Source organism: Somniosus microcephalus, chromosome 23 (genome assembly GCF_052327205.1).
Source record: "Somniosus microcephalus isolate GS21.2 chromosome 23, FLI_Smic_1.0, whole genome shotgun sequence".
Classification (NCBI taxonomy): Eukaryota; Metazoa; Chordata; class Chondrichthyes; order Squaliformes; family Somniosidae; genus Somniosus; species Somniosus microcephalus.
The window spans coordinates 35,987,800-36,011,326 of NC_141009.1; the positions used below are offsets into that span (position 1 = coordinate 35,987,800).

The following is a 23,527-nucleotide window of genomic DNA, read 5'->3' on the forward strand; positions in this document are numbered from 1 at the left end:
GCTATAACCCATTGCCCCTGTCCCTCTGTAACTAGCCGGTGGGTGGTGCACGAGTGGCTCAGGCACTTTTTCAAATTACCTGTCTGAGATGAGCAGCTTGGCACGTGGGGGAATCGTGGCAAAAACTTAGACCTGACTGCTCCATGCTGCACCAACCAATTGTCTTGCCATTTAACATTACCTTGGTTTGACCGAGACAATACAAACAAAAATTCTACAGTTTTCTGAAGTAAAATAATGCCCAAATATTATTGAGCATAATCTGAGGCACATACCCAAAGTTGGTAGTATTGAAACTTGAAACAACACTTTTCATATGTCTATACAAGAACTATTCAAAGACATTTACTTTAGTCAAGCACATACGGCAATTGCAAAATCAAAATCCTCCTTACAGCGATATGCCGCTCCTAGGCCTAGAAATTCGATAGCACTGCGCCTACTTTCCAGGCAAAAAATGGATGCCTAAGCATCCAATATGGCGGGTGGAAACTACACGCTCATTACGTGCGGGAAGTGCGCCGCCTGCTGTACTGGGGAAGGCAGGAAAAGAGGCGTCCAGGGCTCGTGCATGAAACAAGAGTTAGACCCTTTGCAGGGGCCTAGCGCCTGTTTGAGGCTCCCTTTGTAAAATCGAGCTGCCCTGAACACAGCCGGTGCTGGGCCAGCTGCGTTCAGGAAAATATGGTCTGGGTGCGGCCTAACAGCTGGAGGCCGCCACCAAAAAAGGTAAGTTTAAAAAAAAATACTTATCTAAATGTGGAGCCAGATAGAACGGAAGTGCTCCTCCCGGCTCCACCTCAGTGCCGAAGTGCATTGCTGGGTCCCGCTCGGCTCTCCTCCTGATCGCTGCCACCTCCACCCAGTCGGCTCCCAGCGCACCCCACTCCGCGCCCCCCCCCCCCCCCAATCTCCCATAACTTTCCTGAGGGTCACTGGTGCAATGCAGCTGCCCAAAATTCCAATCCTCTTGGCTGGTGAGCTGTCTGTGATGCACAGTGTTAGATCCGTGATTCTGTGAGTATGCTGTTTTTCAATAACCACACGGATGCTGTAACTTAACGATAAACAGGTATTTACCGGAGGAGGGTAGTCTCAAGACTGGGGGTACAGAGGCATGTGCAAGGCTTATATGCAGGTGTGGTCACCGCCGGTACTACAGTATACAGGAGCTGTAAAAGTAGTTCTGTCTTAAAGGCACATACACTACAATTCCTCCCCTTTTTGATTAGTAGTACCCCTAATATTCAAATAACAATTAACACTTTAACATGTACATTAAACAACAATAGTCCATTTATAGATTCAGTCTTTGGGGCGGCTTCCTGACCCTTTCGGGATAGCGCCTTTCCTGAGGTTCTTGTTCTTGGTGCAGAGGTGATTCTTACCCCTTTTCATCGGGTTGTTCATCGGGTTCCACTGCTACTGGTTCTGAGGTAGATGCTACCGGTATGTCGGGTTCATCCCCAGGTACTCGAGACATGGGGTTGACGCGTTCCTGTGACGCTAAGATCTGATCGACGTGGCGTCTCACAATGTTCTCCCCGACATCCACTGTGTACATTAATGGCCCCTGCCTTGTGCATATCGTTCCGGGTTGCCATTTCTCTGTTCGATAGTCACAGGCCAAGACTGGTTGTCCAACATTGAAGCTCCTTGTCGGCTTCTCATTGATGTGCTGGAATTGTTTGTCCTCAACATTTCTTCGCACATTTGGTCTGAGCAAGTCCAGACGAGATCTCAACCTTCGGTTAAAGAACATCATGGCCGGGGTCTGGTTGGTAACTGCATGTGTCGCGTTTCGGTAGGCTAATAAGAAATTGTCCATCTTATGCTGTAGTGGAATTTCATCGTCGCACATGGCCTTTATCGCCTTCTTAAAGGTTTGTACGAACCTCTCAGCCAATCCATTTGTGGCTGGATGATACGGGGCGGATGTGTAATGCCTTACCCCATTCCTTCTCATAAATTTTTGAAACTCTTCGGACACAAACTGTGGTCCATTATCAGAGCAAATCTGCTCTGGCAAACCGTTTCTGGCAAATATGGTCCGTAGGACTGCAATCGTTTTCTCTGTAGTGGTTGAGGACATTTTTATCACCTCAGGCCACTTCGAATGAGCATCCACTGCTATTAAGAACATTGAGTCCATGAATGGGCCAGCGAAATCAATATGCACCCGTTGCCATGGAGAGGAGGGCCACTCCCATGGGTGTAGAGGGGCATGTGGTGGTGCATTTTGGATCTTCTGGCATCCTAAGCAGCTCTTAGTTAGGTCTTTGATTTGTTGATCGATTCCCGGCCACCACACATAAGCCCTAGCAAGGCTTTTCATTTTCACTCCCCCCAGATGACCTTCATGTAGCTCATTTAGCACTCTCTCCCTTAACTTGGGTGGAATCACCACGCTGGATCCACACATCACTGTCCCCTGGCATACTGACAGCTGTTCTCTTCTGGATGAGAATGCTGGCAACAGTGAGTCATAGTAACATAGAGATAGGAACAGGAGTAGGCCATTCGGCCCTTCGAGCCTGCTCCGCCATTCAATGAGATCATGGCTGATCCTCGTCTGAGATCATAGCTGATCTTACCAGTTCAGTACCCCGTCCCCGCCTTTTCTCCGTAACCCTTAATCCCCTCGCCATGTGTTGGCCATCCCCTCACCGTCAAATCATATACCCGAGACAGCGTCGGATCATTGCGGGTCTCCTTCTCTTTATCCGCGTTCGTTACTGGCAATCGTTCAATTATTGACGAATAAAATATCTCGATAGGGTCCACTGCTGGTGCTTCCTCCACAGTAGGCAGTGGCAGGCGCGATAGCCCATCAGCGTTCCCATGCTGTTTCGTGCCTTTATATTCTATTTCATATTGATTCGCCCCTAGAAACAGGGACCATCTTTATAACCGTTGTGCAGTCATCACTGGAACGCCCTTCTTAAGATTAAAGATGGAGACAAGTGGTTGGTGGTCAGTCAGCAAGGTGAACTTCTGCCCATGCAGATAGTGGTTGAACTTTTTTACTCCCCATACTAGGCTGACAGCCTCCCTGTCAATCTGGGCATAGTTGCGCTCGGCTGAGGTTAGTGACCGAGACGCAAAGGCTACTGACCTCTCCAACCCGTCTGGGAATTTGTGCGACAGCACCGCTCCAATACCACAGGGTGATGCATCACATGCCAAACGAATTGGTAGCGCTGGGTTGAAATGGGCCAAGACCTCTTTTGATGTGATCAATTCTTTACACTTCTGGAAAGCTCGTCTACGTTCGTCATCCCACTTCCATGGTACCCCTGTTTGCAGTAGGGTGTTCAGTGGATGTAATACCGTGGACAAATTTGGTAAGAACTTGTGGTAGTAGTTTACCAGCCCGAGGAACGACCTCAGTTGTAACACATTTTCCGGTGCTGGAGCCTTGACTACTGCCTCAATCTTTTCAGGGGACTTATGTAACCCCTCTTCATCGATGACGTGGCCACAATACGGGATCTGTTTCTGGAAAAACTCGCACTTGTGGCGATTAGCTCGTAGCCCATACTCCTTTAATCTGGTGAGCACCTTCTCCAAGTTGGCGAGGTGATCACTGTCATTTTCGCCCGTGACCAAGATGTCGTTCAAATAACACTGGGTCCCTGGAATCCCTTGCAGGACTTGATCCATTGCCCTTTGCAAGATAGCCGGTGCTGAGGCTACCCCGAACACCAACCGGTTGTATTGATAGAGACCTTTATGAGTGTTAATCGTAAGGTATTGTTTCGAAGCTTCTTCTACCTCCATTTGCAAGTACACCTGGGCTAGATCAATTTTGGTGAAGCATTTACCTCCAGATAGCGAGGCAAAAATATCCTCAATTCGTGGAAGCGGATATTGTACCGTGTGAAGGACTGGGTTCACTGTCACCTTAAAATCCCCACAGATGCGGACCTTCTTTGGTTCCCCAGGCGTATTACTCAACGACCTCTTCATTACAGGAATGATGGGTGTAGCCCACTCGCTCCAGTCCACGTTGGACAGTACTCCTGAACGTTCCAACCCTTCCAGCTCTGCTTCGACAGCTGGTCTGATCGCATAAGGCACTGGTCTGGCCTTAAGAAACTTTGGGCTTGCATTTTCCTCTATTTTAATCGTTGCTGTTATGCCTTTTAGTGTTCCTAGTCCCTCCTGGAACACTTCTTTTGCGTCAGTTAGCATTTTTGACAGTCGTCCAGGTGTGACATCGTCATCCTTTTTGGCCTCAACCTTCAGTGCCTGTATGGAATGCCAATCTAATTGTATCTTCCGGATCCATTCACGTCCTAGCAGTGGTGGTCCTCCATCTGGCAATACGTATATATCCATTTTAGGTATTTCCTGGCCTTTATATATCACTTTCACCCTTATTTTTCCTTTGGGGTAGACTTTTTGCCCCGTATACGTCTTCAAGACAATCTCTGTAGCTTTCAAGGGTATATGTGAAAATAGCCACTTGTAGTCCCTTTGGTTTATGACTGTTAGGGCTGATCCTGTGTCCAATTCCATTTTCACTTGGACTCCGTCTATCTTGAGTGTAACCCAGATAGTCTGATGATCCTCCATTTTGGTTACCTTATGTAGTTTCAGACAACCCAGCTCTTTGCTTCCGGAGTCTGTGTCACTTTTCTGTTCGTCTGAACCACGGTCCATCACCTGGTGTACCTTTTTGTACTTCTCCTGTGGAGATTTCTTACTGTTGGTTTTCTTCCCAGACCTGCAGACTCTTGCTGTGTGTCCTGCTTTTCCACACTGTCTGCACACTTGGTCCTTGAACCAACAATCCTTCTGGTCATGTGTTGTTCTGCCGCAGCGATAGCACTTCCCTGTTCCATAGGACATTTCATTGGTGCCATATTCTTGCGGTCTCTGTTGTATCTCTGCAGCTCCCCTTGCGGCTGCGTCGTGTGATACTGCCATACTGAAAGCCTTGTCCAACGTAAGATCCTTTTCTGATAGAAGCTGTTTCTGGGTTCCTTCACTTTGTAGCCCACACACAAACTTGTCCCTTAACGTATCTGCTAGTCCCGCTCCAAACTGGCAGTGTTTCGATAGCTTGCGCAGTTCTGTTAGGTACTCAGCATTGCTTTCGTCTTTGTGTTGGTTCCTTTTATGGAACTTAAATCGTTCTGCTATCAGCAGCGGTGTGGGGTTTAAGTGGTCCTGTAGGATTTCTACTATGCTTTCAAAATTCTTGTTCACTGGCTTCTCTGGGGTTATTAGATTTCGCAGTAACCCATAAGTTTTTGCACCCATGGAATTTAACAAAACCAGTGCTTTCCTAACATCTGGCACTTCATTCGCCCTGCAGTACACCTCAATACGTTCCACATATGTCGCCCAATCTTCGACTTCATTGTCGAACGTAGAGATACTGCCACTCTTCGGCATCCCCGGGTGTGATTTAACTGTCAAAAATGGCGTCTCCCGCGCTTCCCCTTCTTCTCCGCTGGCACAAAATGGCGTCTCCCGCGCTTTCCTTCCTTCCCGCGCTCGCCCTTCTTCTCCGCTGCGGCTTCTAAAAATGGCGTCTCCCGCGCTCTTCCTTCTTCCCCGCGGCTCAATGGCGTCTCCCGCACTCTCCCTTCTTCTCCCTGCGGACACTGTTCAGCCCCTGAGCCCTGGCTGTGCTGTGCGCGTTCTTTTTTTTTTCTCGACGCCGCTCGGTCCTGAACCCGGCTGTTGCTTTACCGTCTCTCTCTCCGGTTTTTTTTTTTTTTCTCGACGCCGCTCGGTTTTCAACCCCCCGGCTGCGCCCTGTGCGCTTCACCCTCAGTCTTACCCCGTCGACGCTGCTCGGCTTTCTCTTCGCCGTCGGTCGGCTCCAGCCGCCGCTGTCCGGGAAGGGTCTGCGCTGGACCTGTCGTCAGTCTCTTGCTGATCGTCGTGGCTGGGGAACCAAGCCCGGCTCTCCACAGCCTCCCCTGCGATGTTCACTCTCTGCCGGACGACTGGGCGGTTGCTCGTGGTCGACGCCCGTGTTCCTGGCCTCGACTTTTTTTGTTTTTTTGTTATACCACCCTCCCGGAGCGAATCCTCGAAGGGAAATGCAGAGTTGCAGGTAGATTTGAATCGACACTCGTCGCCACTGTTAGATCCGTGATTCTGTGAGTATGCTGTTTTTCAATTACCACATGGATGCTGTAACTTAACGATAAACAGGTATTTACTGGAGGAGGGTAGTCTCAAGACTGGGGATACAGAGGCATGCGCAAGGCTTATTTACAGGTGTAGTCACCGCCGGTACTACAGTATACAGGAGCTGTAAAAGTAGTTCTGTCTTAAAGGCACATACACTACACACAGCTGACATCTTCAGCTCACCAGCCTGATGTAAATGAGACCTGAGGTCCAATGTCGAGTGGGCCTTGGGCCTAACCATTCGGATGTAGGGATCATTCCCTGTGCCCAATTTGTACCAGCAGGTCGGCGCAAACCAATTTTGCAGGAGTGTGATGGAATACTCTCCACTTGCCTGGATGAGTGCAGCTCCAACAACAGTCAAGAAGCTCAACACCATCCAGGACAAAGCAGCCCGCTTGATTTGCACCCAATCTACCACTTTAAACATTCACTCCCTCCACCACCAATGCACCGTGGCTGCAGTGTGTACCATCTACAAGATGCACTGCAGCAACTCACCAAGGCTTCCTCAACAGCACCTCCCAAACCCGCGACCTCTACCACCTAGAAGGACAAGGGCAGCAGACGCATGGGAACACCACCACCTCCAAGTTCCCCTCCAAGTCACACACCATCCTGACTTGGAAATATATCGCCGTTCCTTCATCGTCGCTGGGTCAAAATCCTGGAACTCCCTCCCTAACAGCACTGTGGGAGTACCTTCAGCACGCGGACTGCAGCGGTTCAAGAAGGCGGCTCTCCACCACCTTCTCAAGGGCAATTAGGGATGGCAATAAATGCTGGCCCTGCTAGCGACGCCCACATCCCATAAACGAATAAAGAAAAAAGCTATAATAATCTCTGGTGCTGTCAAAACAAACCCAAATTGTAAGCAGATTCATGATGGGTTATAAGCAACCTAATGAAATAAATTCCTTCACTTAATTAATCGTTTGCCAGAGTAATTTCAGCTGCTATTTCTCAACTTAAATTCCTAGTGTGTGAGCATAATTAGCCCTTAATACCCAGTAAGAGCTGTTCCTTTCAGCGTTAAATTTATAAATCTTGTACTGTAAAGCAACAAGCAACAAGACTCCAAATAAGAATCTTATTGATGATCTTGTGTTTGATTAACGAGCCGGTGCCTGTGAATGGTCCTTTTAACATACACTGTGTGTACTGCTAGTTTCCCCACACTGAAAGTGTGCTTATACAATGCCAGTTACATGTGAAATTGTTTCAAAAATTAGCTGTATGATATCTCAAGACAAAATGACAGTGTTCAGTATTAGCTTTCTAAGTTGCAAAAAATGGAAAGTTAGCCAATGCACTGATTTAAGTCAATAACCTAAGGTTTTGCTCTCTGACTCCGGGGTTCCAGATTTCACTAAATTAAGTATGCAAGACTGGGGAAAGTAACCAACCAATGTTACATAGGTCATGAGTGAATGTAGTTGGGTGGGCGTAAAAGATCCCGCGGCACTATTTCGAAGAAGAGCAGGGGAGTTATCCCCAGTGTCCTGGCCAATATTTATCCCTCAACCAACATCACTAAAACAGATTATCTGGTCATTGTCACATTGCTGTTTGTGGGAGCTTGCTGTGTACAAATTGGCTGCCACATTTCCTACATTGCAACAATGACTACACTTCAAAAGCACTTAATTGGCTGTAAATTGCTTTGGGGCGTCCTGAGGTCATGAAAGGCGCTATATAAATGCAAGTCTTTCTTTTTTCTTGGTGTCATATTTGACCCTGAAATGAACTTCCAACCACATATCTGCAGCATAACTAATACTGCCTATTTCCACCTCCATAACATCGCCCGTCTCTGCCCTTGCCTCAGCTCATCTGCTGCTGAAACCCTCATCCCTGCCTCTGTTACCTCTAGACTTGACTTTTCCAACGCACCCCTGGCCGGCCTCCCACATTCCACCCCATGTAAACTTGAGGTGAACCAAAACTCGGCTGCCCGTGTCCTAACTTGCACCAAGTCCCATTCACCCATCACCCCTGTGCTCGCTGACCTACATTGGCTCCCGGTGAAGCAGCGCCTCGATTTCAAAATTCTCATCCTTGTTTTCAAATCCCTCCATGGCCTCGCACCCCCCCCCTCCCTATCTCTGTAATCTCCTTCAGCCCCACAACCCCCCAGAGATATCTGTGCTCCTCTAATTCTGCCCTCTTGAGCATCCCTGATTATAATGGCTCAACCTTTGGTGGCCGTGCCTTCTGTTGCCTGGGCCCTAAGTTGTGGAATTCCCTGCCTAAACCTCTCCGCCTCGCTACCTCTCTTTCCTCCTTTAAGACATTCCTTAAAACCTACCTCTTTGACCAATCTTTTGGTCACCTGCCCTAATTTCTCCTTATGTGGTTCAGTGTCAAATTTTTTGTCTTATAATACTCCTGTAAAGCACCTTGGGGTGTTTTACTACGTTAAAGGCGCTATATAAATACAAGTAGTTGTTGTTGTCATTTTACCTCAAATGAAGATAGATTCCTTCTCCAAGAGGTCTCAGATTCCTGGAAAGTAGAAACATCACTTTGTGGAGGTGGTTTTCTGAGATTTGTATTTCTGGGCACTCAATTAAGGTTGAAGTAGCCTGCCAGTGCTGCTACCACACAGGAAACCTGACAACTAGCTCATCCAAAATATAATTAAACTCGGATTCCCCAATTGGAATATTAGCATTCAGCTGGAAGGTAATGTGGATATTGCGTAAAATGGGCATATTCTCTGGAGTTTAGAAGAATGATGAGAGGTGATCGCATTGAAACATATAAAATTCTTAGAGGGCTTGACGGAGTAGATGCTGAGAGGCTGTTTCCCCGGCTGGAGAGTCTAGAACTAGGGGCCATAGTCTCAGGATAAGGGGTCGGCCATTTAGGACTGAGATGAGGAGAAATTTCTTCACTCAGAGGGTTGTGAACTCGCTAACCCAGAGGGCTGTGGCTGCTCAGTCGATGAGTATATCCAAGACTGAGATTGATAGATTTTTGGGCACTAAGGGAATCAAGGGATATGGGGATTGGTGGGAATGTTGAAGTTCAGCCATCTGATTGAATGGCGGAGCAGGCTCGAAGGGCCATATGTCCTACGCCTGCTCCTATTTCCTATGTTCTTATGAAACATATTTTTAAAATTGATTTTACACTCACTGGTGTTGTTAAGCTAGATGTAGCACAGACTAGATGTAATGTAAAGCTCCTCAGAAGAAAACCTATGCTTCGCTTTATTGCACTTCCATTTTATTATCTTGACCTTGGCCTACGTGTGGTTACCAAAAGCTATAGGACAAGCTCTAATCAATGGTGCTATTCACCAGGAACATTGTTACAATTACCTAAACTTGGTTTAGCCAACAAACCAAAAGAAAACATCTGAGGAGATTCCCCAGGGGTAGGCCACAATCCTAGTTTCATATTTAACGTGCATTTCTAAGCCCTAAAATGATTACAATTTTGTTTTTAATTTAAAAATATCTATTCACTGTTATTTTTCTAGGTAAATCAACCGAAGGGACCTGGTTAATCTGACAGCTGTGCTGCCCTCGATGCAGAAACACCTCTTATCATGACTTTTAACACTTCATTCAGCTATGCCACGTGTAAACCTCAGAAGCTGGTTGTCTTCATCCCTGCTTTTCTAAGCGTGGTTTTTATAATGGGCTTTGTGCTGAGTGCCTTGAGCCTGTACACGTTTTGGTTTCGATTCAAGAAGTGGAAAACCGGAATGATCATCCAGTTTAATCTGGCTTTATCAGACATCATCATAGCTCCAGCCGCACCGTTTATGGTCATCTCCTTCTCAGTTTCAAACCATTGGCCATTTGGACAGTTCCTCTGTCAGTTAAAAACATTCTTATTATGTATACATATGTATGGCAGTATCTACTTTCTCACTTTGGTGAGTGTGCACAGATATATCACTGTTATTCGCTTGGCCAAAAATAGTATTTTTAAGAACAAAAGGTTTGTGAAGTCTATTTGCGTGGCCATATGGATTTTCCTCTTCATTAGCGCATTGCCATTCTTTGTTGTCCTCAAAACGTCTGAAATGTATAACATTACCCAATGCTTAAGTGTGCACCAGAACGAAATGTCATCTATCTACTTTACATTCAGCGTGGTCTTTTTATTCCCTGGGTTTATCATCCCTTTTGGAGTTTCAGTCACTTGCTATATCCTACTTGGATCTTATATCGTTAAAATTGACACCAACCTTTCAAGGGGAAAAGCTATGAAAGTGAAATCAATGGTGATGATTGCTGTGTCTCTGGTTACATTCATGGTTTGCTGTTTGCCAGTACAGGTGTCGCGTTCAGCTGCTGTTACAATTAAATGGCTCAATCCTGAGAAGTGCCAGTTGCTACATGAGATAGAAAATATTTATTACACATCTTTGGTGCTCGCCAACGTGAACTGTTGCCTGGATCCTCTACTCTACTGGTTTTCTAGTAGGAAATTCCAAGAAGCTTTCAAAAGTACGCTGAGTGTATTCAGATGTCATTGTAAAAAGCAAAATCCAAGTTTCGATACAGATATTCCAATTGTAGCACCAAGACTCACCGATTAAACAATGGAATATTTTTACTACATTTTTATTCAAATGTGACGTATGGAATAAAAATAACTTATCATAGTGCTTATAATTACATTTTACTTGAAAACAATCATGTATTTTTTTGTGAATCTATCTGTGAAATGTAATAGATCTAACATTTTAGTATTCCCTACATTACAACAGTGAAGACACTTCAAAAGTACGTCATTGGCTGTGAGTGCTTCTGGACAGCTTGAGGTCGTGAAAGGCGCTATATAAATGCAAGTTCTTTCTTTATTCTGCAGACTAAAAGAGTTTATTTTCAATTTCGCTACACCTAGTAGCGAGAGAAAATCTTCCCCCAAGATGTTTAGTATTGTTGAGGGCAGCGCAGTATCTACCAATTCTTCATTAAGCTGGCTGTTTCTGAGACTGTTTCAATGGGGTGCTGGTGTGGGTAGAAAGGTTCTGTAAGTTTTTCTGGGTTCCACCTTACTGTTCTTGGCCAGAATTCACTGGGGCGTGGTTTCGGAGCGGGGGTAGGGTGGAGTTGTGGTCGGGGAAACCCAGAAGCGCAGGTTTCCCCGAACATTGTGGAGCTTTAATTCCATGACGTGTATGATTTTTCTTCCCCCCCCCCCGCCGCCGCCACCAGGTTCCCGGTCCGAAAGCCAGCCTGATTGACAGGCTTGGCTGCCTATCAGGCGAGGAAGCCTCCGGGAAAGGCCACAGTCGGAGAACGGGTAGGTTTCGTGGTGGCGGGGAGGTTGGGGAGCGGGGGGGAAGAGATCGTGGGGGATGGGTAGAGCGTGGTTGGGGAGGGGTCGGGGGTGATCGGGGTGGGAGAGGGTCAGGGAAGCTGAGAGATCACGAGAGCCGGAAAACCCAACCAATCTGAGTTTGAAAATAGAAAGCATGCTAAAATGGAGGCACACAGCCTCCTTAAAAGCTTTCAATGACCGACCCGCCTCCTGATAGTAGATTAGTCGCTCACCCTGGTCCCGCCTCCATTAAAACCAGAAGTGGGCGGGATCGAGGCGGTTTGGATTCCTGTTTGAAATTTTGAACATTTTTAGCTCCCACCCGACCCCAACCCACCCGTTTTTGAGGGTTAAAATGACTCCCCAATTGAGTCTCCGCCATTTCATTATATAAAGCTTTTATGCATTTAATAGTTCTCTTTTAAAAATAGCTACCAAAATTAATCTGTTATATTAATTCATTTTCTGTAATGTGAAAATGAACTTTGCAGTATTTTAGGCTATTAAATGTAACTAGAGATGGAAATTGATTTTCATGTTTAAATAGTGTGTTGGTGTAAGTGCAAAAGGAGCGATATCTATTCAGCCGCCGATTATACATCGCTCTCGATTTTCATTAGCATTGACTTTAATAGAAATTAAAATGGGGTGAGATGTATAACGGGCGGCTGATCCAATCTGCCCCTTTTACACTATCGCCCACACTCAAAATTACCTCCCGTCTGTGAGTCCTTTTTTGAAGAAACCTTAGTAGAGAAATAACACAGAGACTGAAAGCGGAGGTTGGATTTTTCACTTCATACTTTCTGCACTTCCTTGACAACTGTTTGTTCTTGTTCTTTGTTAATGTACATAAGTAAATCCTGTAGATTTGACAGGCAGTAAATTTAAAGTAATTGGTGGAAGGTTTAGAGGGGATTTGAGGGGAAATTTCTTCACCCAGAGGGTTGTGGAGGTCTGGAACTCACTGCCTGAAAGAGGCAGAAACCCTAACCACATTTAAAAAGTACCTGGATGTGCACTTGGGAAGCTGTAACCTGCAGGGCTACGGACCAAGAGCTGGGAAGTGGGATTAGGCTGGATAGCTCTTTGTTGGCCGGCGCGGACACGATGGGCCGAAATGGCCTCCTTCCGTGCTGTAACTTTCTATGATTCTAGACGGAATATAACAATGTCCTGTAACAATTCTTAAAGCAACATTACCAATATATTGGACATAGCTGTGTGTAAATTAATTTTATTTCTTAGCTTAAAGAATAACATGATTTGTTATCTTATGACAAGCCAAAGTAGAAATCCATGAGAAAATATTAGCATTTTGATGTTAATGTGTCATAAGTTATTTCTAAATGCCTTTTGCAAATGATGTTCAGTCACCTTTTAAATATCTTGTATAACAAATAAACCTGTAATCACCAGTTGGAGTTACAGAAGATTGTGATTTGATTATTTTGTTGAGAAGCCTTTAATATTCACTCTGAAGAGTTTGTTCAAGGTATATTTTTCCTCCAATAGTACCTTCAACCTAAAATTTTCCTGATATCTCTTTATTCAGCATCTTCATAATGGTACTGTAAGAGAGAAAAATAAATATTTCCATCCATAATTTCTCCTCTTACACTTGGATCTGAATTGTCACATTGTTATCAGACCTTCATTCAGGTGCAAGGAAACTCACCATTTTTCTGGCTTAACTGGAATTGTCCTGGCTTTGCAAATTTCGACCACCATCCCTTTACTTTAAGCTTTTGCTTTTCTTTGCTTCTCTTGTTCCCCAGAGCAGGTACCTCAACCACTCAAATGCTGCTGCCAATGTCTCTTGTGACCCAGTGCTAGGAGCTGAGAAAGGTCTGGAATGACTCGCTGTCATATTTCTTTCCCCTTCTCCCTCTGAGTGTTTGTCTTCCGCCATCGTCCTTTCCCTGTCAGCAGAGCCTAGAAAGGAGGGGCTCGACTGTGCACTGAGCACCAACAAGCTCAGCCTTTAAACTTCCACTTTCAATAAGAGAAATAAGCAGACTTTTTTTTTTTGAAGAATGCTGCATCTTCCCAAACTCTTTTCTCCTAGGCCACACACGTGGTCTTTTAACTGGTAAAAGGGCCAGCAGTATTCTCCCAGGTTCCTGTGATGCTGCTGTGTAAGTTGAGCTCAAGCGATGTTTCTTTTACACTTAGGATAGCACCTCACTTTCACTATGTAAAGTGTTTTTATAGAAACGATAGTCAAAAAATGTAATCTCCAGGGCAAAAGAAGACACCGTCCCCAGCTATGATCCAGAAATTCGTTATGTACTCACGACGGGAAAAGGCCATTAGGCCCATGTGGTCCAATTTATTCCTAGGCACATTCTTGTGTCCCCAACTCCTGGAAGAAGCAAAAAAGACAGAGACCTGTAGCCAATTCAGGAAGCCTCTCAGAAATTCCTCTCTGACCCCTCAAAGGCAGTCAGACAAGTACCAGTTGACAGTTCAGAGGCGTAATCAGATAAAAATGGATGCCAAGCCAAAGAAGGAGCTATGAGGCTTGGTCAAAGATATAGGTTTTAAGAAGTGTCTTAGAGGATGAGATGCAAGTGGAGAGATGGAGGGGTTTAGGGAGGGAATTTCAGAGCATGAGACTTCGGGTTTGGAGGCATGGCTGCCAATGGTGAAGGGGAATGCATGAGGCCAGAGTCAAAGGAATAGAGAGATGGTGGAGGGCAGCAGATTGTAGGGGTGGAAGAGGTTACAAAGATAGGGAGGGGAGAGGCTGTGAAGGATTTAACCATGAGGATCAAAAATTTAAATTGGAGGTGATGGGGACTGTGCTAATGTAGTATTTCATCTTTAAAAATCAGTGCTAAAAAAAATGTTGCCCAATTTTTCCTTTTTCTCCTGATACAGCATGAGATCAGATTTATGTCTCTATATGTTGTGTGTAAGGGTCGCAACATGAAATGAGTTTAGGCAATCTTAATCCACTGAAGCACATTATTGACGCAGAATGTAAAGAGCTTTACACTGCCTCTAACCATGATGTTATGATTCAGGTGTTCTGCCAATTCTCTTTAATTGTGCAAATAAAAAGCAAATAAAACCCTGCAAATCTGGAACAAAAATAGGAAATACTGGATACACCTTGGAGAGAACATATGAATCAGTGTTTTGGCCAGGCCCTTCTTCAGCACTGAAAAATGAAACTTAACAAGCATTTAACAGGATCAGTGAAAAAGGAGCCAGGAGGGGGAATAAAACAATGCAACAAATAGACACTCTAAGCAGACAGAGAAGTATCGGTTGAATGTCCAGTCGCCTGCTTAAAAGAAAAGCAGGAAATTATGAGATAATACAAAGGATTATCTTAGTCAGAAAATAGAAAGAAGCATTCAAGTATTTAAACAGGCTTATGCAGTTAGGGGCCCACCCAAAGATAAAGATGAGAAAGTGGAAGAAATTAAAAACACAGAAAGCCTGCAGGTCACGCCTGAAATTAAAACAGAGACTTGGAGATCTGGGGAGAGTGAGAGAAACCTTGAGGGAGGATAAGAACAAGAGTAGGCCATTGAGCCCCTCCAACGTGTTCTGCTATTCAATTATATCAATGCCTGCTCTGTATCTTAACTCCATCCACCTGCCTTAGTTTCGTAACCCTTAATACCCAGGTCTAACAAAAACCTATGGGGGAAAAATTCAGTATCGCCCCGTTTGGGGCGCCATTATCTGCCGTGCGCAAAGTTTAGCGCCTGGCGCTAATTATCGCCTCCGACAGCAAACTTGGCTTTTATCGCCCCTGGAGGTGATTGGAGCGCTAAATCAGGTGCTTCACACCTGTCTTAAGGCAGAAAGGCCGAGGAGCGAGGCGCTACCTCAGAGCACTGGCGAAGCAAGGAAGGGCAAATCAAAATAAACCTGCAAAGTGCTGCTCAGTACTCAAAACTCCTTCACACAGCTTTGAATCTCTCCAGAAGTCTCTCTCTCTCTCAGAATGCGTGGTGCAAAAATGTCACCAACAAGAAAAGGCAGGAAGCAGTCGCCTTTAAATAGCGCTCCTCCAGTCCCTTTCTGACAGCATAACGCCTTCTTCAACCTGTCGTTGCTAGCGGCAGGCGGTAAGGCGGGGGCGCCACTCAATATCCGGTCCTGGGCGCTAATGGGGCATTGCGCACTCGACTGACGTCACAATCTGCCGGCGCAGGAGATCGTGGCGGTAGTGTTTAGCACCGCCGCAAAATGTCTAGTTAATTTCGTGAGCGGTGCAAACATCGCCGTGCCCGGGCGCTAGTTGCTTTGCGCCCCATTAGCGCCCTCTTAAAGCACTAACGGGAGGCGCAAACAACTGAATTTTTCCCCCTATGAATCTTAGTTTGGAAATTTTCAATTGGCCTAGCCTCAGCAGCTTTTTCGGGGAGAGTTCCAGATTGCCACTACTGTTTGTGTGAAGATGTGCTTCCTGACATTACCCCTGAATGGCCTAACTCTAATTTTAAGGTTATTCCCCCTTGTTCTCAACTCTCCCACCAAAGGAAATAGTTTCTCTCTATCAAATCCTTTAATCATCTTAAACACCTCAATTAGATCACCCCTTAATCTTCTATGCTCAAGGGGATACAAACCTATACAACCTGGCCTCATAATTTAATCCTTTTAGCCTCGGTATCATTCTGGTGAATCTGCACCCCATCAAGGCCAATATATCCTTCCTGGGTTGTGGTGGCCAGATAGGGACCTGGAGTGAAAATGTGAAGAGTGGCAGCCAAGTAACATTTAGCAGAGGAGAGAAAACCAGAGTGGGAACAGTCCAGAGAAGATAAACAGGAACAGAAGCAGCCTGGAGAAATAAAATAGGAACAAGAGAGATTACTTTTTGTTTTAAATGGGGTCTAGAGGAAGCAGGAAAGTGCAGCACCAGAATGGGACCTGGGGAGGGAGGGTGAGGTGGCTTTTTAAATTCGCCCTCCAAATCAGAAGTTTTACAATGCAATCTCTTACTCCTGTGAGACATCCATAGTCTGCTGCCATCATGGTGTTCAGCAAATGGGCTGTGAACTACATCAATCTAAAGTCTCATTCATATTTTTTATGCCCAGATTCACAAATGTGAATTTGAGACAGGGTGCCCAGCCCTAAAAATACCTGCCATTAATAATGTTATATATTTTCTTATAAGCCTATTGAGAGGCCTTGCTTTATAAGTACTGATGTTCTTGACTGAAAAACCTAGCAGGTGATGATGAATAATCCTACTTTGTTCAAATAGGATGAAATTGGAGTGTGCATGAGTAGTGACAACCAGCAGAAAAATCTGCTTAAGTTACCTGCCTATATCAATGTTGCAAACAGAAACAGCATTTACTCCAAGCATGTATTTCAGAGTAATGTTGAAGTTTTATCTCTTGTTTCTAAAACTGGAGACGGGAAGTTTTAAAATGATCAATTAGAACACTTATTCAGAACAAAAAACCTGTGTCCAGTGACTTCAAGGTGCATGTTGAAATTTTTGGATAGTTTCAGTTGGCCACAAGAATGTACCCTGTTGTAGATAAGACAGCTGTTACAGCACAAAGGGGGAAAAATTCGGTACCTTAGCGCCTCACGTTAGCACCTTCAGATGGTGCTAATGGGGCACTGGAGCAGTATCGCGAGGGCGCGGCAAATCCAACGTCACACGCCAAATCCTGCTCCCCCACCCCCCTGCAGTGCTACCGCTAACAGTTATCACCAGAAACTTCAATGCCAGGTAGATCGTGACGGCAGTGAGTGTGCAACGCTCACTGGCCGCCCGATCCGCAAAATTGATTGTTGCCACCTACCTTAGTGCCTGGAGGAAACAGCGACAGGGAGAGCTGGTGTGAAGCAACAGGAAGCTGGCTCCAGAGACATTATTTAAAGGATCAACAGTAATGAGTCGCAGCTGTAGGTTAGTAGAGTTGCAATGCTTTCTTGTCAGTTTTACATAGTGCAACAGTGTCATTCGTCATTTCAAGGTTATTTAGTATCAGGAGTGTTGTAGCTACATTTATTCTTAAAAAAATCAAACTGTTACACTTGGTTACATTAATGTGGGCTGTACTGGCAGTCAACCTCGCCCTCCAGGATCTACGACGGAGGGAGCAGAGGCAGTGAGAAAGACTGGAATATGTGGCCAGTGGGAGAAGGAGGGCCATCAGGTCTCTCAACAGGAGGCCTTACCCTCCAAGGGTATTCTGAGAGCACTTCTCCTACCTCAAATTAAGCGAGGAGCAGTGTATTAGAAGGATCCGCTTCACCAAGGAGGTGGTCACAAAACTCTACCACCTCCTGCAACCAGACCTCCAGCCTCAGATCAGGGCAACCACAGCTCTCTCAGTGGCAGTCAAGGTCACCGTTGCCCTCAATTTCTTTACCAGCAGATCCTTCCAGTGTGCAACAGGAGACATAGCTAACATCTCACAGTTCGCCATCCATCGCTGCATCCAGGAGGTCACAGAGGCTCTCTACAGTAGGAGAAGGGACTACATTTCCTTCCCCATCACCAGAGAGAAGCAGGACGAGCATGCATGTGGCTTTGCCAGGATAGTGGGTTTCCCCATGGTGAAGGGTGCCATTGACTGCACCCACGTGGCTTTGCGGGCACCTCATAACAATCCTGAGGTATTCCGTAACCACAAAGGCTACCACTCACTTAATGTGCAGTTGGTGTGTGACCACAAACAGCGAATCCTCAATGTCAATGCCCACTATCCTGGCAGCAGCCACGATGCCTTCATCCTGTGCCAGCACTCTTCCAGACATCACGTCAAGCTCGTGGCTGGCTGCTCGGAGACAAGGGCTATCCCCTCTCCACCTGGCTCGTGACTCCCCTCCGCAACCCCAAAACTCATGGCCAGCACTCATATAATGAGAGCTAGGCTGCCACCAGGAACATCATCGAGCAGACCATCAGCCTGCTGAAGCAATGTTTCCGCTGCCTTGACTGCTCAGGAGGAGCCCTCCAGTACTCGGCTAAGTGGATGTCCCATTTTGTGGTGGTCTGCTGCATGTTCCACAACTTGGTCACCATGAGGGCCCAGCCCTTGCCACCAGGGATTGTGGAACCACCTCAGGAGGAGGAATAGCGAGAGGAGGAGGAAGAGAACGATGAAGGGGAGGACGATGAGGAGGAGGAACAGGAGCGAGGGAGGAGACAGCCACTCAATCGGCCTTCTGGAAGGGCTGTCCGTGACCGCCTCATCAGACTGTGGTTTAAATGAATTAAACCCCAGATCCCCATTGCTCACCACATCCCCATCATTGCATCCCTGTTGCAGGCCATATCACAGCGCAAAGCTGAAATGAGACACACCACAAAAGATTCCAAACTGAATTAATAAATTTATCAAAAATCAGTGAACACATATTTACAGCAACATTATTACCTATTCACCCTTGTGCAATCCCTTAGTGCCTCTCGTTACTGTGCCTTTGCCTACTCTAGTGCTCCTACAAAGTGTTGGCACAGTGGCTGCAGCAGGGCTGGTGGAAGGCTGCTGAGTGTCCGTGCGGGAGTCTTCAGATGGTCTTGTAGGACGCCCTTGACCAGCTCTGGACCTGGAAGGCCCAGCTGTGGACTGCACCACCTCAGCATGGGTGGCAGCAGTCTGGGTTGGCTGGATGACAGGCAGCGGCAAGGGCAATGGCAGAGTGGCAGTGGTGGGAACAGGAATGCTGTCATCCTGAGAGAGGACAGCAAGTTCCTGCTCCACTGACCCACTGCCACTCCCCCGGGGCAGCACCTTAGCATTCCTAGCAATCTGTCGCAGCACAGATTGCTGGCCTGCTGCGACACTGTGAAAGCCCCAGTCGACAGTGGTAGACCCAGCCACGATGGCAGTAGTCAGAGGTTGTGTGGCATCAAGCTGAGACTGCATGAGAGCAGTCTGAGATTGGATGCCACCAAGCATAGACTGCATTACAGCACTAAGACGTTGCATTGCTTCTGCCTGTGCTGTAATAGAAGCTGCCAGATCGCCCATCACACGTGGCATCGGGTCTGGGTCACCAAGGTCTCTCTGGGAGTCCACCATCCTTTGCAGACTGGAAATGATGGGCTCCATGGTGTGCACAGAGCTTTGTGCAATACTGGAGGTGGGCCCCTCCACGCTCCTTATCATTACTGAGAGGCTCTCAGGCACCCTTGCCAGGCATCTTCGTGTGCATGCCCATCACCCTTCTTCTAATTGCTTCCCCATCGAGGTCCTCCTCGGAGTCCTGTGCAACAGAACTCGTGCGCGAAGTTGCCCTCCGGGGAGCTGGCCCCTGAGCTACCCTTTCGCCCGGCCTTGCTGCAGTCCACTTGTCCCCGGTGCCTCACCCTGTGCAGATCCCGCTACTACACTAGCCTCTAAAGAAGGCGTAGTGTCCGTATCTGAGCTGATGCCTGCGGGTGAGACATGCAGTGACGTGGTGTGTTCTTCCTCCTCCTCCTCTTCTCCCACCTTGCTCTCTACGGTGCCCTCAGGGACAGGCTACTCAGGTGTTTGCTCATTATCTGAAAGCATAAAGGCACAAGAGTCGGGTTAAGGTGAGGTGAGGAGGGCAGGAAGGGAGAAATGCATGCATTCAGCATCATTAGCTGGAAGGTGCGAAATGCTTGTGGGGTAAGAGGGAAGTGGGATGTGAGAAGAAGGAGTAGGAATGAACATACCGTTATTGTCCCCAAGGGGGTCAACGTCGCCAGTGGCCATGGTGCCCACCACCTGTGTGTGGATCCTGGGGACTACAGTGCTGCCCGAGACGTGCGGCGCTACCTCCCTCCACATGATACGGAAGACTTGCGGCAAGGGCCTCCTGCCACTTGCCGGGTAGAGCACCGCCCTCCATCTCTCCACAGTGAACACCAGCATTTTCTGTTTTATTTCAGATTACCAGCATCTGCAGTATTTTGCTTTTGTAAATATTTTGTATGGTTGGTAATGGGAGGAAGGGCAGGCCCATCCGCAGCACCTAGAAAGAACATCTAAGTTGCTTATCTTCACAATATGAAAGTGTGTGACTGTGAAATATTCAGGAAATGACATGTGCTTTCTTGTTCTTGCAATCTTCTTGACAGTGCACTCTGCCCTCTCAGTATTCGAGCTAAGACCTGAGAACGAACGGTTGTAGCCATAATTGTGAGAAAACAGCAGTGAGTAAATAATATTACATTACATCTGTACTCGTGTAACTGCAAGCATATTGTATCAATATTGGTGTAACTTAGTATCTATAATTAAGTGTGGAAATTACTTGATGGTTTTCTCTGACATTATTTTTTTTTATTCGTTCATGGGATGTGGGCATCGCTGGCAAGGCCAGCATTTATTGCCCATCCCTAATTGCCCTTGAGAAGGTGGTGGTGAGCTGCCTTCTTGAACCGCTGCAGTCCGCAAAGTGAAGGTACTCCCACAGTGCTGTTAGGGAGGGAGTTCCAGGATTTTGACCCAGCGACGATGAAGGAACAGTGATATACTTCTATGTCAGGATGGTGTGTGACTTGGAGGGAAACTTGGAGGTGATGGTGTTCCCATGCGCTTGCTGCCCTTGTCCTTCTAGGTGGAAGATAAGGGGTAGGCCATTTAGGACAGAAATGAGGAGGAATTTCTTCACCCAGAGAGTGGTGAACCTGTGGAATTCTCTACCACAGAAGGCAGTAGAGGCCAATTCATTAAATATATTCAAGAAGGAGTTGGATATATTTCTTAAGGCTAAAGGGATCAAGGGGTATGGGGAGAAAGCAGGGACCGGGTACTGAATTTGGATGATCAGCCATGATCGCATTGAATGGCGAAGCAGGCTCGAGGGGCCGAATGGCCTACTCCTGCTCCTATCTTCTATGTTTCTATGTTTCTATGTCACGGGTTTGGGAGGTGCTGCCGAAGAAGCCTTGGCGAGTTGCTGCAGTGCATCTTGTAGATGGCACACACTGCAGCCACGATACGCCGGTGGTAGAGGGAGTGAATGTTTAAGGTGGTGGATGGGGTGCCAGTCAAGCAGGCTGCTTTGTCTTGGATGGTGTCGAGCTTCTTGAGTGTTGTTGGAGCTGCACACATCCAGGCAAATGGAGAGTATTCCATCACACTCCTTACTTGAGCCTTGTAGATGGTGGAAAGGCTTTGGGGAGTCAGGAGGTGAGACACTCGCTGCAGAATACCTAGCCTCTGACCTGCTCTTGTTGCCACAGTATTTATATGGCTGGTCCAGTTAAGTTTCTGGTCAATGGTAACCCCCCAGGATGTTGATGGTGGGGGATTCGGCGATGGTAATGCCGTTGAATATCAAGGGGAGATGGTTAGACTCTTGCTTGTTGGAGATAGTTATTGCCCGGCACTTGTGTGGCGTGAATGTTACCTGCTACTTATCAGCCCCAGCCTGAATGTCGTCCAGGTCTTGATGTATGCGGGCATGGACTGCTTCATTATCTGAGGAGTTGTGAATGGCACTGAACACTGTGCAGTCATCAGCAAACATCCCCATTTCTGACCTTATGATGGAAGGAAGGTCATTGATGAAGCAGCTGAAGATGGTTGGGCCTAGGACCCTGCCCTGAGGAACTCCTGCAGCAATGTCCTGGGGCTGAGATGATTGGCCTACAACCACCACAACCATCTTCCTTTGTGCTAGGTATGACTCCAGACAGTGGAAACTTTTCCCCTCGATTCCCATTGACTTCACTTTTACTCGGGCTCCTTGATGCCACACTTGGTCAAATGCTGCCTTGATGTCAAGGGCAGTCACTCTCACCTCACCTCTGGAATTCAGCTCCTTTGTCCATGTTTGGACCAAGGCTGTAATGAGGTCGGGGGTGTTGGTTTGTATGATTCACAGCTCCAGGCTGTGTGCTAAAATGGCTGAAGAGTACAGACAATCTGTTTTGAAGCCCTGCAGTCTTTTCTAGATTTTGTTTATATTCTCAAGATATGGGCAATGCTGGCAAGGCCACGCTTAGTCACCATCACTAGTTGTCCTGGGAAGGTGATGGTGGGCTACTTGATTCCAAATTCCTAAACAAAGTCATGCCCACTCCTGGCAATTCACTCAAACTGGCCTTGGCACTGGCTTGGGAGGAATGACTTGTGACAAAAAAAACCCCACACTTTTTGCCGAGTCTTGGCTTTGTGGCAGTCCCCTAAATTCAGTCATCAGGTATAGGCCCAGGATTCTCCACTTCAGCGAAATGCTGGTAGGCCACCCTTTGCCCTGGCTTTAGCTGCTGTGCGCACCCTGGGAGTAGACGGAAGATGACTGCAGCAGGCCTCGGATGTGTCTGCCTCAGCTGTCTGCCTCAGTGTAGCACGGCCGACAAACTTGGGGCTGGCCTGAAATCATTTTTTTTTTAAGTAGCGACTTGGTTTACAGGATTAATCGCCCTCCAATCAATGTGCAGTTCTAGCAGGGATTGATAGGCAGTATTCAAGTGGAACCCACCGTCCCTCACCTGGATGCTGGGACCAATTTGCAGCACACTTATTACTGCCCCAACTAAGAATAGCAAACTCAGTACAAAGTGGGGATAAAATCTGTCACCTTCCAGTACAGTACAGTTTCAGCTACTCACTGGTCAAGCCACCTGAACTTGTTCTGTCCTTTTTCATTTATTAAGCTAAATGGATACCTGATTTTACACAAGGGTGGCATAATCAGCAAAGAAACCTAAGTCCAACATGGGTAAGGTTGAGGAGGAAAGTTAGTCGAGTAAAGAAATTTAGTTGCTAAGCAACAGCACATAGTACAAGATGGGGCATAAATAGTCAGTGAGAGGGAAGTATCGCACACCAAGAACCAAGATGTCCGTGGAAGAGTGAAGGATGACAGTAGAGGATATTGTAGTCTAATCTCATTGCATTAGTTGCTCTTTATGATAATTGGATCTAAACCATCTCTTAAAAGTAGCAAATCAACCCAGCTACTGCACCCCCACCCTATTCCATGCAGAAGCTGAACATAAGTTCCCACTAGCAGTTCCTCACATAACACATGCAAGAGATGCCCAAGACTGGCCAGGTGCTTCCAGTCAGGGAAGTTGAAGAAATGGTCATTCCCTATCTGTTGGGCTGTTGCCCAACCCCGTCCCCACTGTAAAGGCCTAGGAGAAGGGCAGCTGCCCGCCCTCCAA

At 46.7% G+C, this 23,527-nt stretch overlaps 2 protein-coding genes across 3 annotated transcripts in view; both read left to right on the forward strand.

Moving 5' to 3' along the window:
* Positions 1-11,145, forward strand: part of LOC147101820 (lysophosphatidic acid receptor 6-like) — a 31,014-nt gene extending 19,869 nt beyond the window's left edge. The window contains exon 2 of the mRNA XM_085965784.1: positions 9,641-11,145. Coding sequence (XP_085821910.1) covers positions 9,710-10,711 — 1,002 coding nt within the window. The 5' untranslated portion in view covers positions 9,641-9,709 and the 3' untranslated portion in view covers positions 10,712-11,145. The remainder of the gene's footprint in view (positions 1-9,640) is intronic.
* The window catches only part of LOC147101821 (glutamine synthetase-like), a 114,804-nt gene that overhangs the window by 19,805 nt on the left and 71,472 nt on the right, over positions 1-23,527 (forward strand). Inside the window, exon 1 of one of the 2 annotated variants that reach the window (XM_085965782.1) lies at positions 11,336-11,421. The exons of the other annotated variant lie outside the window; for it this stretch is intronic. The gene's annotated coding sequence lies outside the window, so the exon portion shown is untranslated. Of the gene's footprint in view, positions 1-11,335; positions 11,422-23,527 lie in introns of those variants that run through there. 2 annotated transcript variants of the gene reach the window in all.